Here is a 19,005-nt window from a genome sequence, read left to right as displayed (position 1 = left end):
TCTCCTGTATGCCTCATCTTTTTAGTAATAATGTATAACTGTTTTGCATAAATTAGCAGATGTGAAAGCTGGAGCTTTTGGCAGCCAGTGGTAATAGTAGTTGAGCACACTGGCCAGCATTTTCAAACATGTATGCCTAAAATTTGGCTCTGAAGTCTGTGTGTACACGTGTAATTGAAGTTGCTTGGTGATCAATGCTTCTTTAAAATCAATCACTCATAGGTGCTAAAATATGGATTTAGGAACTTAACTTTTGGCACCTATATTTTAAAATATTATCCCTACCTCCACTTGGTTTAGAAAGTACTAAGCATTTTTATGTTCCTGCTATAATGACCAGTAGTGAAATAGTAATAATGCTCGGAAAGGAAGAGACTTTGGTTTATATTTGCTTTACATAGTTAATGTTTGATTTGCAAACGTAACAGATGGCAGCTTTCTTTTTAATGTAGAAAGTTACATTTTCACTCCCTAAAGTTAACCAAATACTGGCACCAAAATTGTTTAGGTATCTTATTATGAAGCCACAGATTCGTGGAAATTGCAAACCGTACTGGTGACTGACAGAATTGTTATTTTATTATTCCAGTTACTACTACCATGAAAAGACATAATTCTTTCTGCTGTACAATCTCTTGGTCTTATAGTTAGGCATTACTGTTTCTGTCAGTTACTCCTTTTTTCTAAATGGAAAAACAAGAATTGCCATACTAGATCAGATCAGTGGTCTGTCTTGTCCGATGCCCTGTCCATAAGCTTGACACAACCTCCACTGAAGAAAGCCCCTCATTGGCTGGAGCTGATGTTGTATCAGTTACTGATGGCCAGTTCCAAATGCTTTGGAGGAAGGGGTGAAAAACCCACGATAGAAAGATATAGAATAACTTCCTCCTAGGAAAATCCAGGTCAGTTTGGTTGTTGATTTGTATTGTGAAGCATGAGGTTGTAAGATTTGTGTTTTTATATTTGTTGTTTATTTAAAATATGTCCTGTATAATATTCAGTTTTAGAACCTTTATGTGTAAACACTGTTATAAATAAACACCTTCTCTTCATTAAACAGCAAGTGTGTTGCTGCTTTCAAAATACCATTATATTAGCCATCAAAGTAACCCCTTGCACCATGAAAGTGTGTCTAGTCGTGAATATTTTAATGTAAACAGAAACAGGTGACCACAGACTACAGGATGATCTCTTGTTAGGACAGTAACTGTAATATCTGCCATCTATATTTCAGTGGATAATTTTGATAGTAAAGTACAGAAGCCAGATTTGCTTTTCAGCAGACATACTGGATCTCTTGCGTTTAACAGTAGTAAAATGTTATCTTTGCCATTAAAGTAAGCAGACATTACTGCAAGATGCACAAGAAGCAGTTACGCTGTATGAGAAGGTGATGGTCACTTGCAAGCTCTTTTTTCCCTCGTCAGTATCTTACTGTCCTATACTTTGTGGTATTTCACTTGAGTTGGGCGTAAGTCTCTTTTTAACACTCTATTTAAGATGTATGAATATGTTGCATACAGTTCAATGGTAGGAAGCGTCTGCTTCTGTGGTGTGGTGTCTTGTGCACCATATACTACTCTACACAACATGGTTAAGAACTATGTAATCACAATAAACATAGTACATTAGTTGTGTGTTCATTTTGATGAGGAAGTTAAATGTTAATGGCATATTAGAAAACCATGTGCTGTTAGTTGTCAATAAGAAAAAATGGGAAATGTATTTCTTTTTGTGCAGTTTGGTAAATAGCTACTGTTAACACACAGTTGCCCGTGGTAAAAGTCTGTGTGTGTGTGTACACATACATTTTATAAGTGGTTTTGAAGCATATATACTTCATTATTTATTGTTCTTATTACTTTGAGAACAACATTCCTTATCTCTCACTAATTCAGTTTCCATTATTTATCCTGCCACTACTGATCTGCCTAATATCAGGTTTTATGTACTTAAACATGGGTGTCGTTCTGTGGTATCTATGATGAGGTATCAATATGTATTAATACATCCCAGCCCACCCCTTTGTTGAGCATGTAGTAATAGTGACTCAATAATATGCTCAGGGTAGTAAGAAAAACACTTCTACATAGAATCACATTTCTTATTTTACTTTATCTTCTTTGGTAGATGCCAGCATTAAATTGAAGAATATCAACCACACTCTGAAATGCTTAGCACAATCATTTCTTCTTGTTTCCTTTTCTGCTTACTGGAATAAAAGAATATTCATTTCCAGTGAAGCGCTATTCTAAATCATTTCATGAAATGTAATTTCTATGGGTGATGGGCACAGATCTAAAATAGTAGATATTAAATCTGCTAAGTCTTGTCCTTGTTCAAATAGGATTTCACAAGTATTGGATTATGTTCCTCTGTAAAGGCTCAACTGTACAAGGTGCTGAGCATTCTGGATTTCATCCAATCAAAAGTTTAAGCATTAACTGTAAGTTTAAATATGTGAGGAGCTCTGTTATTGCTAAACAAATGCTTAAGTTTTTGCAGGGTTGTGTCCTCAGTGTCGCGTTGTCACATGACTATAGTTGAATTCTCTCACTTTACCCTGCCATATAGAATATATTATAGCAGACCTTGTCAGTCCTCTTTGAGTAATTTATATACAATGTCAAGCATGCAGAGATTCTCACATTAATCTTTACACTGTGCTTCCTGTGATATTGGAGTACATACTATTAACACAAAATTTATACTGCCTTCTGCAATTCTCTTTGAGATTCTACTCGCTAATATGCAGTGATTTTTGTACAGGGCGTTGGCATTGAAGAGTAAGGACATGTGAATTCTAAACTCAATTACAGAAATCCTCTTTTTTTTCCCCTCACTTCTATTCTGGTCAGATCATCCTCTGTAGTAGTTTGGGGACAGGATAACTTTTCTCCTGCTTGGAAAGACATTCTTTATTGACCGTAATTTAAATTTGTATTTCACGCTTTCATTGCTTATCAGAATAATGTAAGAAAAATCTCATTTTGTTTTAACAGCTTTTGACCTAATAATTTAATAGAATTATAAGCCTTTGAAAAAATAGGGTTTGCATTCAAAGTGTAGATAAGATCTAGGAACAGAACCATGTCAACAATGTGTTAAAATAGAGGAAATGCAAAAGGCTTTCATTGTAGATGAATTGGAATCCTCCTTAGTTTCTCCAGACATCAGATTTGGTGAGCATTAATGGCCAAACTGGGATCCAAGGAAGAGATATGGTGGGCAGATTAGGAAAAAGAAATTGCCTTGATCTCAGGCCAGCAAGATCTAGAGGTGTTGTGAAGTCAGTATTTTTAACCCATTCAACATAGGAAAAGGGGCATTTCCATTGCTTTCCTTCCATGCTCTAAAAGAAACCAACATTGGATGCCTGTAGGAGGAGGACTGCTATAATATGGAGCTTTGAACACAGGAAAGGAAATGGTGAAAAAGAAAGGGAGCTTTTAGGATATCTTCCAAGGGAAGATAATTTGTATAATACACTGGTATAAAAAAGTAAAGGAGAATTGTCCTGGAATTAAGATTCTTACCTCACTGATTTGCTAACATTGGTTAAGTTTATCCATTGCTACCGTTCATTCCAGCGGAGAGCTTTACAGAGTTTTTGATAGGTGTGAGGTGTTAATTCCCTAAACAAAATCTGTACTCCTGGTAGCACTAGAACATTAAATTAAAGGGAATCCTCATGATTACATATAGCACAACTTATTATCATTTTGTAAATTTATAAATAAATGAAGTGTCATGTGACGGGATTATGTGTTTATGTAGGTATGCTGTTCTTATTCGTTTTCTTGTAGGACCTGAGTAGTTCTTTGGGGGATATATGCTGCAAAGTGCCAAATAAAAATGAAAGTGGGAAGGTAAAATGTGGAGATATGTGAAAAATCATGTATATGGAACTCCTTATATTAAAAATAAATGATAACATCCTTTGAAAGGTTTTATTTTCTCACTAAAATAATATACGTGTAATGTAGGTGCATGGTACATACAGAATATAAGCACACATACACAGTGATTTAAAAAAGGAAATATTGCCCATCAGTTTGTAAAACAAAACAAACAAACAAAAGTAAGTCAAAACAGTCACAAGTGCACAAAAATTACAAAACAGGTTGGGAAAATCAGGTCTAACAATGTTATTCCTAACATTTGTGACAGGCTACATTGGCCAGGTAGACACTGCTTCAGATATCCCTACATACTTATACTTTGTACTAGTTTTTTTTCAGTCCGTCACCTTCGTAACGGAACTTCTTTATTGATTAGTGATGAGTTTCTTGCCAAAAATATTAAATTTGTACGAGTTGTATATAGCTCAGCTTATTGCCTGTGTAAGAAGTTTCTAATGTGCTATTTTGTTAAAACACTGATTCATCATTTTAAACAAGATTAGATTATACAAAGATACATTTTTCTCTAAAACAGATTAAATTTTTTTTCATATACGTTTTGGCATTTATTATGTGACCCTGTATACAGGTATTGAAAGCATATAAATATATTAAATTTAATAACACTTCCATCATATTAATTTACTACGTACTTGTCTTTTTGAAGGATGATACAGGCATTTAAATGTTCCCTTTTACATGATACTGTTGTTGCAGGGAACAGTTTTAAGTCAGAGAATATTTACTTTTTCCATAAAACATAGAATCTGTTAAGATGTTGGATTTCACTGTGTAAGGACTTGAGAAAGATGAGCAACTAAAATCCCACACTTTGTCTCTCTTTCTTTCTTTTTCTGCGACACCTAAATGGCCACCATTACTATAGTATTTAAGCACTTCCCAATCTTCGGTATATTTATCTCTGCAACATTCCTGTGTTTTGTTAAACATGAGGAGCTGAGGGGGACAAGTCACTGAGTCTTTCTCTAAAGTCCTACAGGAAGCCAGAGCAGAAACTTGGATATAGGTCTTCAAAATCCTAGACCTGTGCTCTAACCACTGAACCATCCTTCCTCTTTTACTTTAAACGCATGATTTTCCATGTCAGGGGTGTCAAGCATCAGCCTGCAGGCTAGATCTGGCCCATGGAGCCATGTCACTTGGCCTGCAGCATGTGTGTGTGCAGGGTCTGCTGCTGATACCAGAGCTCTAGAGACCCACTGGGGCTGTATGTTGGCAGTGAGGGACAAATGATGGCTGCTTTAACCAACCCTGGCTCCTAAGAATTGTTCTTGCTACCAAATGTAGCAGCATATCTGGAGTTCTGGAGGCCAAGTGCTATATGTCAAAGGGAAAATACCCCTTAGTCTCTTTTCAGCAGTCTCGTTTCACCTAGGAACAGAGGGTCAACCCAGTTCCAGTCAGAGTTGGATGTAGTCTGCGTTTTTTTTAATGTTTGTGATAGCAAGGTTGGGTTTCCTGCTCTGATCAAATATTCATGTAATTAATGGTTTCTGCTGTTAGCTACTCAGGCAGTCATTCCCTCAGTTGAAACTCTCTCTCTAACCTGTCCTTGTCCTTTGAGGGTAAGTTGACTCCCCTGCTCCCTCCTTTCCCCCTCTCATGTTGATTACAGGATGACAGTATCCACAAGATACCCTTAGTTGCTTCAGTTGAACAGGGCATAACTGTCATGCTAGAGTGGCCTCCATAAGATATGAGATACCACATGCTTTATGATTTCTAGCGGGACAGGCCTTCCCAGCTAAGTGCTCACAAATTAGAGATTTATAGATGTCTGGGGTCAGAAAGGACCTATTAGATCATCAAGTCTGACTCCCTGCTCTGGGCAGGAAAGAGCGCTGGGGTCAGGTAACCCCAGGTGCTTTCTAATCTCCCTTTAAATGCCTCCAAGGTAGGGGAAAGCACCACCTCCCTTGGAAGCCCATTCCAGATTTTGGTGACCCTCACTATAAAGAATTTTTTCCTGATGTCCAATTTAAATCTGCTCTCTTTCAGTTTATGGGGTTGTTTTAGTTTATTTACCATGCAGTTCACCATCCTGAGACCTGGATGTTACATATCTACACAAATTATGCCTCTTACTACTTTCCCTGTTAGAGGAACCCAGTGAAAAGCAGTTGTGCACCACTTCCCTCTGGTAGTTGGATCAATAGTTAAATAACTTACAGGTCCTGGAAGCTTGAGGACCCTGCTCTTGGTTTCTCTTCTAACTGTCAAAAGAGCACAGGAGGAGAATTAGGTTCGTATCCAAGGATTCCTGCCTAGACATTTATCTGAACCAGTTAATGATGAATGCTGCTCCCTATGTCTTCCTACAGTGGTTTCTCCATTCATCTTGGGTAAAGAAGCTTCTGTACCCTTATCCTGCTTTAACACCAGCCAGAAATTAAGGGGGGAGAGAAAGTTGCTTTCTCACATTTGATTCAGGAGTGTTTTATTACCTGTCAAATTCACAGCCAAGGTTGGAAAGTATTGCTTTTTCTTATGCTTGTGACCTCCAGAAAATTGCAATATATTCTAAGTTTTCAGAATCTGATAAGAGATGGAGTAGTCTATCTCAAGCTACACAAGCTTCTTAATACAGGCTCAAATCCTAACACAGCTCCTCCCACAAAAGCAATATCCATCTCTTGTGCTGATGGAGAATGTCCACTTGAACATATGCAGGTTAGTCAGCTGGCCATAATTCTTCACCCTCTCGTGTTCTTACATACTTGATGCCATAGACCAGTGGTTTTCAACCTTTTTTCATTTGTGGACCCCTACAAAATATTGATTGGAGGTACCAGACCCCTTTGAATTATAAGTGTGAGTATTCGCGTACTTTTGATTGATCATAGTCATCTTTTGTAGAGCCCTTAGACATAGACCCGCAGGTTGAAAACCATAGCCATAGAGGGTGAGTATAGATGGATATAGCAATTGTGTCAATGTCAAAGGAAGCCAGTGTGCGGCTGCTACATCTGCATTATCTGTAATAACAGAAATGTAACAACTTGGCTCCAACTTCATTCATGGTCAAACTAAGGTGATTTAGCTAACTTGTATTCCTGCAAGATCATAATAGGGATATTATTACAGCTGGCCTGCACTTTGAACAGCAGCACCCCCTTCCTTTTTGAGGTAGCTAAGAAGTACATTTCTCCATCCCTTAAGTAGCTGCTGCTGTTTGCACTTTCTCGCACTCTCACATGCACACTTACTTTCTTTTCTCCTATGCATTTGCACTGCTGTTTTTTTCTAGCATTGAATTGAAGTGAGTTAACATGGAAAGAGATTGGAAAAATACATTATATTTTACATCTTATTTCTTTTCCAAGTCCCGTAGTTCCAACCTAGACGTTTCACCGTGTTAGTATATATAACAAAGATGAAAATGTTTTTGTCTGATTGCGAGACTTAGACATCCCAAGCAACACACATTCTCTGACAAGTTAAGCTCACTTCCTCTAAAGGGTTGCTGCCATGAGTTTAATTTTTTTTTTCTTACTCCATTTACTGCTTTAAAAATGAATTTGTAGCTTGGACTTGCTTAAAGAACTTTGAAACACCAATTTATCAAGTAAAAAATGTCTTGGTACATAATCCTGCAGTTTAATTTCATCTGTTTATTTCCTGTTGTGGCTGCAAAAGTTGTTTTGCAGCTTACTTATATGTAGGGTCTTTCCCAAAATATTTTGCCAAAGTAAAATAATTTGGGCATGTATTTTGCCTTACAAGGCAAATCCTTCTAAAGTGATTATCAATAGTTGGTATCAGTATTCATATGGTAGTTTAGGACCTATGGCTCAGAATATCAAGTCCTGCTGAAACTTCAGGGCTTTTTTTTAGGTAAGTGGAATCATATTTGTGTTTTCTAATTCAGAGAATTAAATCTGAGCAGGAAACTCTTTCAAATGATTTGTAAGAAGAAACATGACCCAGTACAAAAAACTATTTTAAAAGTGTAATAAGTTCATGCCACATTCACAAATTGGTAGATGTTTCACTAGTAAAATCTCTAAATCAGAGTGACTTTGTTTCCAACAGGGCATGGGGCAGATGTGAAGTGTGTTGACTGGCATCCAACAAAGGGGTTGGTTGTATCAGGAAGTAAAGACAGCCAACAGCCAATCAAGTTTTGGGATCCAAAGACTGGGCAGAGCCTTGCCACACTGTAAGTTATGATCTGAATTGTGCCCATATCAAAAAAGGCAAAAGCTGCATGGAATTTTGATTTATTTTATTTTGTTATTAGCTTGGTCCTTATTGAGGGCTGCATCCTGTTCAACCATGGATAAATAGAGGCAAGCTTTCTGGCTTGGTCAGAAACTCCAGAGACAAGGCAGAGATTGAGTTGAGAATTTTATGAAATGTTTGTTTATCCTTCCTTTGATCACAAGCCTTATGTCCCCACATTTCTCATTCAGAGAGCTGAAGTGAGTGACTTTGCATAGTTAATGCTATATCTGGCCAATCAGTAGGAATTACTACCAGAGAGTAATAAGAAATATAGCTGCACAGTAGTTAAATGCACTGGCTCAGTGTTTGCCTCCAGCTCTTGTTAATGCTGCAAACAGAATGTCAAACTTTTTATCAGATTGTCATCTTCTTTACTCTGCTAGTCTGACTCAGGCCTTTAATTCTGGATCTGGTTGTTTTTGAGAGAGATTATGATGTGGGGTCTGATTTCTAGCCCATTCATCTTCCTGTACTTCCAGACATGCTCATAAAAACACAGTGATGGAGGTAAAGTTGAACCTTAATGGCAACTGGCTGCTCACAGCTTCTCGTGACCACCTCTGCAAACTCTTTGACATTCGAAACCTGAAAGAAGAGCTCCAGGTCTTCAGGGGTCATAAGAAAGAGGCCACAGGTCAGAAGTAATTGTAATGTACTATAAATTGCATAAATAAATACAAAAAAAAATAGAGACTTTTGTTTTCAGTTAATTGAATTAAGGTGAAAAGAATACTTGTTTAAGGCTGTTTAACATGTACTGGAGTTTCTAGCACTATATTTTCTGATTGTGATTTTTTTGTATTTCAGCTGTAGCCTGGCATCCTGTTCATGAAGGACTTTTTGCAAGTGGAGGGTCTGATGGCTCTTTGTTGTTCTGGCATGTTGGGTAGGTGGCATTTTCACTACCATGATGGAGAGATGCAGTTCAGATGCTTCTAGATATATCCTGTTAATTGGCAATATTACTGTGTGCATATTGTAAAATACACCATCTCTCTCTCTGAGGCTAGGGACAGACATTACACACAAACCAGTTTAAGTGGTCAGAAACTGGTTTAAACCTGTAACAGAACAGGTGTTCAGTGCACATAGACCAGTTTGAGATCAACCTGGTTGAATGTAGTATCAGAGTTAACTGATTTGGATCAAACTAGTGTATGCAATATCTGTCCCAGACCCCTTCCTGGTATAACTTAAACCAGAGTCCTCAGCATCCCAGATGCTTTGTAGCCCTGGGTGGGGCTGGGCTGTCTGCTCCAGAGCAGGGCTGGCCCTGCCTCTCTGCTCCTTGGCTGGAGCTCTGGCAGAGACTGCAGCCACAGCAGGGTCTGTCTGGCTTTCTTCTGCCCCTCCACCTCCCTGCTCAAGCAGGAATTCCCCCTTCCTGTCTCCCACAGCACAGACCATAGCCAGCATGTAGTATGCTAGCTAATGCTGAGAGGTGTCTGTATAAAGCAGACAGGAGAAAGGCAAACTGGACAGTGTCTGCTTAGGGCTTTTTGGAGCTAATCAACAGCTCAGCTGGTAATGTCCCTCCTGTTCCTTCCTTGGGAAAAGGTTGTTTAAGAAGAGTTTGAACTAATGAGAGAGGCTTTTGTTTTCTTGATGGGCTGATAAATGCTCTGTTATCAACTCCCTGCTGGCTACCTTGCAGGTCAGCAAGGAGGGGGGACCCCTCCCTAAGGGTCCTGCCAGGCCTGACCACACCCAGCATTGGCATTGTGGAAGGGAAGGGCGGTCTGCTCTAGCACTCCTTCAGTTTCTAGCCTGAGCCACTGCAGGCATGTTTCCTGCATTTCTTCAGTCCAGAGGGGATGTCTGAATGGTTACAAACTGGTTCAGCCTAGCCAGGTTAGACTAACCTGCAAAGATTGAATCAGTTCAGGCTCAGGCTTTTTGAATGTCTGTCCCTAGCTTGAGTGCTTGAGCTCAGTGGTTTGGGTATACTCTGGTAATTTTTTCAGAGATGCATTTTGCCATGGTCAGATAAACAGTCCTTATAAGAAGAATTTCCATTTCACTTTTATAAAGGTGAAGATAAAAAGGATGAAGTTTATAGCCTATATTGGAGCATCTTCTAGGGATGCTATAAATGTTCTTTTAAAAAAAAATCTTCGTTGTTTCTTTCCTGGGAGTCTCAGAAAGAAGAGCCACACATGAAAATTAACTGATAAATAAAATGAGCATCTTGTAGAAAACTACAAGCAACTAAACAACAACAAAAATCCTCCCTTACATTGTATTTGGCAGAGTTTTATATGATAACTGATTTTTGGTGCTCTAGGGTTGAGAAGGAAGTTGGTGGAATGGAAATGGCCCATGAGGGAATGATCTGGAGTCTGGCTTGGCATCCTCTTGGACATATACTCTGCTCAGGCTCGAATGATCACACCAGGTATTTTCAAGTGCTTAAAGATTTCAGGGAATTCTAATACATGTTCTTTCCCAATTCCTAACCGTGAGAGAGAAAAGATCAATAAATCCAAATTGTTCCTGCTATAGAACCAGTTGGCAAACCAAAGTTGTGTGGTGATTAAGGTGTTTTATGGGAAAAGATCTTACCTTTCACAGTTGACAGTAGAATTAGGGCACATCTGTACCATCAAGGGACTGAGTTAGGGTGTATCACAGTGAAGCATGGCACATCTGCTCTGTTTAGTCTCCTTCCTAAAAATAATGTACCTTAGTGGGATATTTAACACAGACATATAAGCGTACCCAAGACAGCCAGCTTACGTTACTTGTGTTTTAGGATGTAGCTCATGACAGGCTGGCCTACTGTTTCATTGCAGCAGTCCCCATCTCAGTCCTTTGATAGTGTAGACGCACCCTGAAAGTCCACTCTCCAAGTCCTTTTGGAGGATATGTAAAAAAAAAAAAAAAAAGGAAAAAAAAGAGCTAACGTGTCTTTGTAGTCATTATACAATGTCCCTATGGAGCTTTTGAAGGGGTTTTCTTTAGTCTTTGACAAAAATGCTGAAGCAGAGAGGTCTTGTAAGCAGGAAATAAGTTAATCTTTTTTGGATGAAAACATGGGGTTCAGGAAATAAGTCATATTTTATAAATGGCATGCATTTCTGTGCATAGAAGTTCATATTTCCAAGAATGATGTCCCATCAGTGTCTGTGAAGGGTAAATTTGAATGGGCTTATTGGAGAGGATGGGTGTATGGTAGTCTTAGTTTCATCCTATCAGTGGAGCAAGTCTGGCAGTTCTCACAGCTGTTCTCTATGAAGTGTCTGATTCTTAATCACTAGCTCAATGTGAGATGAGTCCTACTGTGTAATCATCACATACCTGGTATTTAAGTCCATTTTGAAGCCTGATGAGTAAGGCCTTTGAATACCTAAATAACAGGGCTCTGTGAAGCTTTGGTCCCTGATTCGATTCAGCAGAGATTTGGCCTAATTCGGTGGCTGAATCTTTGAGTCTGAATCAAATCAGAGAACCCTTTAATCACTCTGAATCAATTCAGAGAGATTCAGAAAGATTCGGAGATTTGCACATAGACACAGCTTTAAATGTTTTTTCTACATACCTCTAGGTAGCAGGGGCTCGTGAATGCTGTGATGCTGGGGTGGAAGGAGTGTCCCTCAGGAGTGTGGAGGGCTCCACAAAGCGCTTGGCAGCAGACTCCGAAGTGGACCAGAAGTATTTCTGGTCCACTTCTGGGTCTGCCAGGGAGCATGCTGGAGGGCCTCCACCCACTCCTGTGGGACACTACTTCCACCCCAGCATCGCAGCACTCACAAGCTGCACTGGTACCTCGAGATATGTAGAAAAAACATTTGAAGTTGTGTCTGTGTCCAAATCAGCATCGAATCTTCAGATTTGGATTCTGACGAATCGAATCGGGGACAGTGATCCACATCAACGAATTGAATCACTGTCCCTGATTTGGGCCGAATTAGGCCAAATCGAATAGTGCCTGCTTTGCACACCCCTACTAAATGGTCACGGTATTGTAATAGAATGCAAAAGTAAGGAGAAAGGGAGATCCTGCTGACAAGCAATAGTTATCCCCTTATCTTTTCAGTCATTTCATATCACACTTCTTTTCATTTCATTTTGACAGCAAGTTCTGGACTAGGAATCGGCCTGGAGATAAAATGCGTGATCGCTACAACCTGAACCTACTGCCCGGAATGTCGGAGGATGGAGTGGAATATGGTAAGGGTATTGCCATGAATACAGAAGAATAGAGGGTTGGTGTCAAAAATAAGCCTAGAACATATAGGTTTAGTTAGATTTCAGCTCCTGGGCAGCATGATGAAATAATATAGGATTGGTTTGGTGATTGGTTAGATAGTATTTTTTTTTTTTTTACTGGGATGATCTCATTCTCTATGATCCAGGGTCACCATTCCAACAATGAGTTTTCTTTTGTTCTGCAGCTCCAGGAGGTAGGACCAGCTCTGTCAATCACAGGAAGGAGGTTTGGCTCTCCCTCTGGGAAAATCCCCAGTTTGTTCTGCCTCCTGAAAACTTCAACATGTGACTTCAAGACCTCCCACAGTCCTGAGCTACAGAGCACAGGAAAACCTTTGAAATTATTGAACTTGCCTCAGAAGTCCTTTATCTTAAGCTTTTTCCCCTTCTAATTATTTTTCTTAGCAATGTCAGACCTTTAAGGGTTGCCCCACTCCACAGCATGCAGCAGCTCCCCTTCTGCTTCAGGGTGGTGTCCCTTTCTGTTATTCAGATCATTGATTACATGCTCTTTATGCTCCATAATGTTCTTAGAATAGCATTTCCCCTGAATTATTTTTTCTGTACTTATTATAGTACAAAGCATTGGGGAAAAATGTTTACTTTCCCTGGTGTCTATCTCAGAAATAGTTTTGCTGAAGTGACATGTTTTCTGGTGTTTTGGGTGGTTTTACAATTTTTTAGCCTTTATTATAATATCTTGCAGTTCATGAGTGGGATAAATTATGACCCAGCAGAATGTGAAATGTGTAAGCAAATTAGTTGGATAAAAAAATGTGGGGAAACCAGAAAATAATAAGGCAACTTCCAGGAAAACCATTTCCAATGTAAAACTTAGATGATATCCATTTGTGTTCCATCTCTAGATGACCTTGAGCCCAATAGCCTTGCAGTAATCCCTGGGATGGGAATACCTGAGCAACTGAAGCTGGCCATGGAACAAGAGCAGCTGGGTAAGTAGTGGAAACAATGCATAAGGCAGGGGCAGGCAAGTATTTTGGGCGGAGGGCCGCTTACTGAGTTTCGGCAAGCCATTGAGGGCCGCATGGGTGGGCCCCCCCCTTGACTGGTGCCCCACCCCCTGATCACCATCTTGGGACCAGAAGTCCTGCCCCCTAACCTTTGCCACCAGAAGTCCTTCTCCTTACCCCCCAGAATTACTCCTTTCAGCAAGGGGTTTTGCCATCTCTGAACCAGAAAAATACCAAATTATATTCTAAAAATCAAACGTACTACAACATTAATATTTTTGTCCTGATTTACATGCATTTGTAGTGTACAGAGGTGATAGTATACTAACTTAAAATGAAGTCTTACTCTTGTATACGGTGAGAGGGTGTGGGTGGGAGGGTGGGTATGGGTTTGTGGGGTGAGGGGGAAGGGGGCTGTGTGTGTGTTGGATTTGTTGGGTGGATAGGTATGGGGGGTGTGGGTGGGTATGGGTTTTGTGGGGGACTGTGAATGTGTGAGGGGAAAGTGGCTGGGGAGGGTTGTGGCTTGCATGGAGGGGGAAGGTTTGCCCACAGCCTGCCCCCTCCCCTTCTCCCGTGGCAGGCAGAGTTCCCACCAGCACTCCTGCAAGCCCAGGCTCTGCACTCCTTTGACTCCCGGCCCCAGGGCACTGGTGCAGGATCTGTGCTCCTGCTCGCTGCCACTTGGCCTCATCTGCCACTGCTGCCCTTCTCCTGCTGCTTCCCCATTCCCTTTCCCCCCTGCTGACCACTCTGGCACCATGTCCCAGCTGCTCCTGCGCTCCTGGTACTGCAGCTGGGAACCACATGATGCTGGAGCACGGCCGGTGTGGGGGAGTGGGGAAACGGCTGCAGCAGATGAGGGGAAGGGGTAGCAAGTGGGCATGGGGAGTTCAGGGGCAGCAGGAGTGGGGCCTGGACTGCCAGGGGCTCTGTTGAACCTGGCCAGCTCCCTCTCCCTGTTTGAGCAGTGCAGCCTGGACCCTGTGCTCCTGCCAACCTGCTCTGGGCCCTGCCAGTGCTGGCCCTGGTGCACTGGTTTGGGTCCCATGCTCCCGCCTGGCTGTTGCTGCATTCCACGTGCTTGCCTGCTGCCCCTTTCACCCACCTGCCGCAGCAATTTTCTGTTGTCCCCTTCTCCCCCCCCCCCCCCTGCTGGCTGGCATCACATGGTTCCCATCTGCAGTGCTGGTACTGCAGGAACTGGCTCTGAGGACTGGGGCAATCGCCCTCCCTTCTTATATGTATTTTCCTCAGTGTGGGGAAGCAGGAACAGTCCCAGGCCAGAAGCCTCCAGCAGCCCCTGGGAGGGACTGGGGGTGGGGTGGGGCCAGGCTGGACTTGCTGCTGGGGCTGTTTAGTTCTGTTGCTGGCTTCCTCTGGATCCTACTGCCCCTGGCTCCTGTCATTTTGACAGGCAGCTAGGGGCAGATTAGTATTAATTTTCTAAATTTTTTAGAGGCCCTGAAGGCTGGATAGAATGGCTTGGCGGGCCGGGTCCGGCCCACAGGTTGTACTTTGCCTGCCCCTGGCATAAGGACCCATCTTAATAAACTGCACTGGCTGGCTCTTTGCTCATGCCTTTGATCTTTCTGTGGCATGGATGTTATGTGGGGAGATGGAATGAAATAAGCAGATATGTTGCATGGAATTTTTCTGAAAGTCCACGTGGAGAGATTTTCCTTCTTTGTTTATATAGGTATTAAGCAAACTTAGGGGTATGAGGAAATCTTGTTAAGTTGTGTTGATAATACTTCTCCGTCTCATATTAAAGGGAAAGATGAATCAAATGAAATTGAGATGACCATCCCAGGGCTGGATTGGGGAATGGAGGAGGTGATGCAGAAGGACCAAAAGAAAGTGCCACAGAAAAAAGTGCCATATGCAAAACCAATTCCAGCACAGTTTCAACAGGCAAGTGCATAGTGGAATAACCAGGTTAAACTGATTTTAGCTCAACATTCTGAACTCTAGGTGTCCAACTTCTACAGCACTATCCAGTGGAGAATAATGTATTAAATCAGTGCCACATGACGAATATTTGTGATTCAAGTAGGAGTGCACCAATAGAGATTTTGGGGGCTGATACAGATAGCTGATTTTTAAGGAAGCATATCAGCCAGTACCGATCCGATTTCCGATGCAGCTGTGTGCAGCTGGTAAGTCTGTTGTGGTGGAACAGGAGGGGGGAGAGAAGGGGCGTGGGGGATCAGTTTCACCGTAGCCCTGCTCCCAGTGCCACCACGTGCCCGCATAGCCGCAGCTCAACACCCTACCTCCACCCACATGCCGGGAAGAGCTGGGGCTGTGCCGGGCACGTGCTGGCAGCCCTGGGAGCAGGGCTGCGGTGAAATTTGGGGTGGCTGCAGCCCCCTCCATAGCCCCCTTCCTGAACCCACCCCCTGCTGAGAAGAGTCTGGCGCACCTCCAGCCCACATCTGCAGCCTGCCTGCCCTGTCCCATGCAGATCTGCTTCTCCCCCCCTCCTCCCCCCCCGGGCACCAAATGAGCCAAAGCTCCATCTGTGCCCCGACTGGGCAGCGCCTGCCCCCTCCTACACTACAGGGGGCATTAATCCGCCCCCACCATTGCCCCTTCCCTCCTCCTCCCCTTCCACCATACCAGACTTACCAGCTGCACATAGCTGTCCATGCTGCCAGACTGCTCCTCGCTGCCTGCGTGCTGCACTGTGCACACACACGAGCATTTATCAGCCAAACTATTGGCTGCATCAGGCTGATTTCTGATACAGCCACTTTTCTTTATATCAATACTGATCTGATATCAGACCGATGTAGCAGTGCACCTCTAGATCCAAGTAGTTGACTAAGACCTTGCTCATCCCAGGTTAGCATCTAAACTAATGTAATGGAAATGTCCCATCGCTATCCAGTCTTATCAGCTAAGTATCTGAATGAGAACAAAACGTCCCTAATATATCTTAATCCATCTAGTTTCAGAACATCTTTTTCCAGTTATGCTGTCCACTGCCTTGTTCAATGTATATCACCCTAAGTATCTGGATCTTATGCAATTATTATCCCCTATAGGCCTGGATGCAGAATAAGGTCCCTCTCCCTGCCCCGCCAGAGCCACTGAATGACAGAAAGGATGATATCAAACTGGAGGAGAAAAAGAAGACACAGGCAGAGATTGAGCAGGAAATGGCAGCCCTTCAGTACACCAACCCACAGCTCTTGGAGGTTTGTAAAGAAAATTCAACTGTAGCAAATTATAGCAAAGTGTATTTATGTTAAGTATCTTTCTGAACCCGACTACAAAGCAGAAAAGCTGTTTTTTGCAAAAGTTCTTCCTAGATTTCCACAGAAGTTGTCTCATTGACCAGTGCATGGACTTAATGTGATATCGGTGGCAATGAGTCAACATGTCTATTAACTGAACCATTTTGATTTCCAGTCCTTCTCAGTTGCATTTCTATTTAACATTCAAGTCAAGAGCGTTAAATCTTTGCAAAGTTTGCTAGTCCTTGAGAATGAGAGAGTAATTTCTGGTTTCCAGTAATTCCTTATACATGTGTGTGTGCAGCCTATTAAAAAACTGGTTTTTGTTTTCTGACAGCAACTGAAGATAGAGAGACTTGCACAGAAGCAAACTGAGCAAGTGCCACAGCCACCACCTCCCGGAGGCTCTATGCACGGACCCCAGCCTTTCCCAGGACAAGGCCCAATGTCACAGATGCCTCAAGGATTTCAGCAGCCCCTTCCACCTCAACAGATACCAATGAATATGCCTCAGATGGGACCCCCTGGTCCACAAGGACAGTTCAGACCTCCAGGACCACAAGGGCAAATGGGGCCTCAAGGTCCTCCACTACACCAAGGAGCTTCAGGTCCACAGGGGTTCATGGGACCACAAGGACCTCAGGGACCACCACAAGGACTGACAAGGCCTCAGGATTTACATGGGCATCAAGGAATGCAGAGACATCCTGGCCCCCATGGGCCAATGGGGCCTCAAGGGCCACCAGGCCCACAGGGTAATTCTGGCCCACAAGGGCACTTAGGACCACAAGGCCCACCTGGGTCTCAGACTCATTTGGGACCACAAGGTCCACCTGGTCCACAAGGGCACTTAGGTCCTCAAGGTCCCCCTGGTGGTCAAGGAATGCAGGGGCCACCAGGTCCACGAGGAATGCAAGGACCTCCTCTTCCTCATGGAATGCAAGGAGCTCCAGGATCTCAAGGGATGCAGGGTCCTATATCTCAAGGGCCATTGATGGGACTTAACCCAAGAGGGATGCAGGGTCCACCGGGGCCCCGAGATAATCAAGGACCTGCTCCACAAGGGATGATGATGGGTCATCCACAAGAAATGAGAGGCCCTCATATGCAAGGGGGTTTACTAGGACATGGTCCCCAGGAGATGAGGGGCCTACAGGGACCCCCACCTCAAGGTGCAATGTTAGGACCTCCACAGGAATTACGTGGGCCACCAGGTGCACAAGGCCAGCAGGGACCTCCACAGGGTGCTTTAGTAGGTCCTCAAGGAAGCATGCAAGGGCCACCAGGACCTCAGGGACAGCAGAATCCTTCAAGGGGGCCACATCCTTCCCAAGGCCCACTACCGTTCCAGCAGCAGAAAACTCCCCTGCTGGGTGATGGGCCTCGCACCCCATTCAATCAGGTACCGTATTTTCTTGCATATAACAAGCCCCCGAATATAAAACGCTCCATGTTTTGGGAAGGCAGAATGAAGAAAAAGATATTCCCTTGAAAATACCAACAAGTAATTTAATATAATAAATTATAAAATGCAAAAAACCTTACGCAGAACAGGTTACAAAATGCAAAAAACTACACGCAGACGCACATGTACCTCACATCCCTCATGGCAATATTGTGGCATGTCTCTACAACAGAAGCCAGCCTGTTGCAGCTAGTAGTGCAATACTGGCAGCTGCAAGGGAATGGGGAAGGCTGTCACTGGTCCATTAATTCCCTAAGCACTGCTACTCATTCATTGGCAGACTCTTCTTGACAGCAGCAGGAAGAGCTGTGAAAGGGCAGGGGCAGGGGCAGGGGTGGGGGACAGGTGAAGCAACCTTATCTGGTGCCCTGGGCAGAATGGGATGGAGGAAGGAGTGGGGAATATGTTGTCACGTGACTGCTGGAGGAGGTAGGGGGCAGAGGCGTACCTACTTCAGTCAGGGCTCCCTGACTGACCCAGGCTTTTGTGAGCCAGCAGCAGCTTGGTCAAGGTTAAACAGCCTGCTCTCTGATGGGGGCTGCTCTGGGCCATCTGCAGTTTCAGCCCTGGATAGACTGCCCACAGTAGCTCTGTTGGTGTGGGTTCCCCAGCGGACACACGGGGCTAGTACCCTACTCACTGCTTTCTGCATTTGCTGGCAGCTAAACAGCATTACCATGTTTCCGTGCCATAGTGTTCACCCACACTTTCAGCAGATTGTTTTTGGAAAAAGCGTGGGTTCTAGGTGAGAAAATACAGTATATTTGGGTTTGTGCAACACCAGAAGTATTAGGAATGTAGGCAGACTAAGCTAGGTATTATAATGACATGATATGAGTCCTTTTTTAGGAAGAGATGGGGTTTTAAAACTTAAGTGCAGTTACAAAATGATGATATGCAAGAGCAAAGAGCCATTAAAGTAGTCATACAGTCTGGAACAGCAAAGATAAACATGGGTAAAGAGAGAA

The 19,005-nt window shown here is 42.9% G+C and overlaps 1 protein-coding gene across 5 annotated transcripts in view; it reads left to right on the top strand.

Annotated features, from left to right (window-relative positions):
• WDR33 (WD repeat domain 33) overlaps positions 1 to 19,005 on the top strand; it is a 116,900-nt gene that overhangs the window by 77,926 nt on the left and 19,969 nt on the right. For 4 of the 5 annotated variants that reach the window (XM_059730890.1, XM_059730891.1, XM_059730892.1 and 1 more), the window contains 9 exons: positions 7,959 to 8,085; positions 8,630 to 8,784; positions 8,958 to 9,036; positions 10,435 to 10,545; positions 12,226 to 12,320; positions 13,226 to 13,312; positions 15,105 to 15,244; positions 16,381 to 16,533; positions 16,910 to 17,974. In XM_059730890.1, coding sequence (XP_059586873.1) covers positions 7,959 to 8,085; positions 8,630 to 8,784; positions 8,958 to 9,036; positions 10,435 to 10,545; positions 12,226 to 12,320; positions 13,226 to 13,312; positions 15,105 to 15,244; positions 16,381 to 16,533; positions 16,910 to 17,974 — 2,012 coding nt within the window. The other variant, XM_059730894.1, reaches the window with a different exon arrangement.

This window comes from Alligator mississippiensis, chromosome 7, assembly GCF_030867095.1.
Source record: "Alligator mississippiensis isolate rAllMis1 chromosome 7, rAllMis1, whole genome shotgun sequence".
Classification (NCBI taxonomy): domain Eukaryota; kingdom Metazoa; phylum Chordata; order Crocodylia; family Alligatoridae; genus Alligator; species Alligator mississippiensis.
This window is presented reverse-complemented; position numbering and strand designations above follow the sequence as displayed.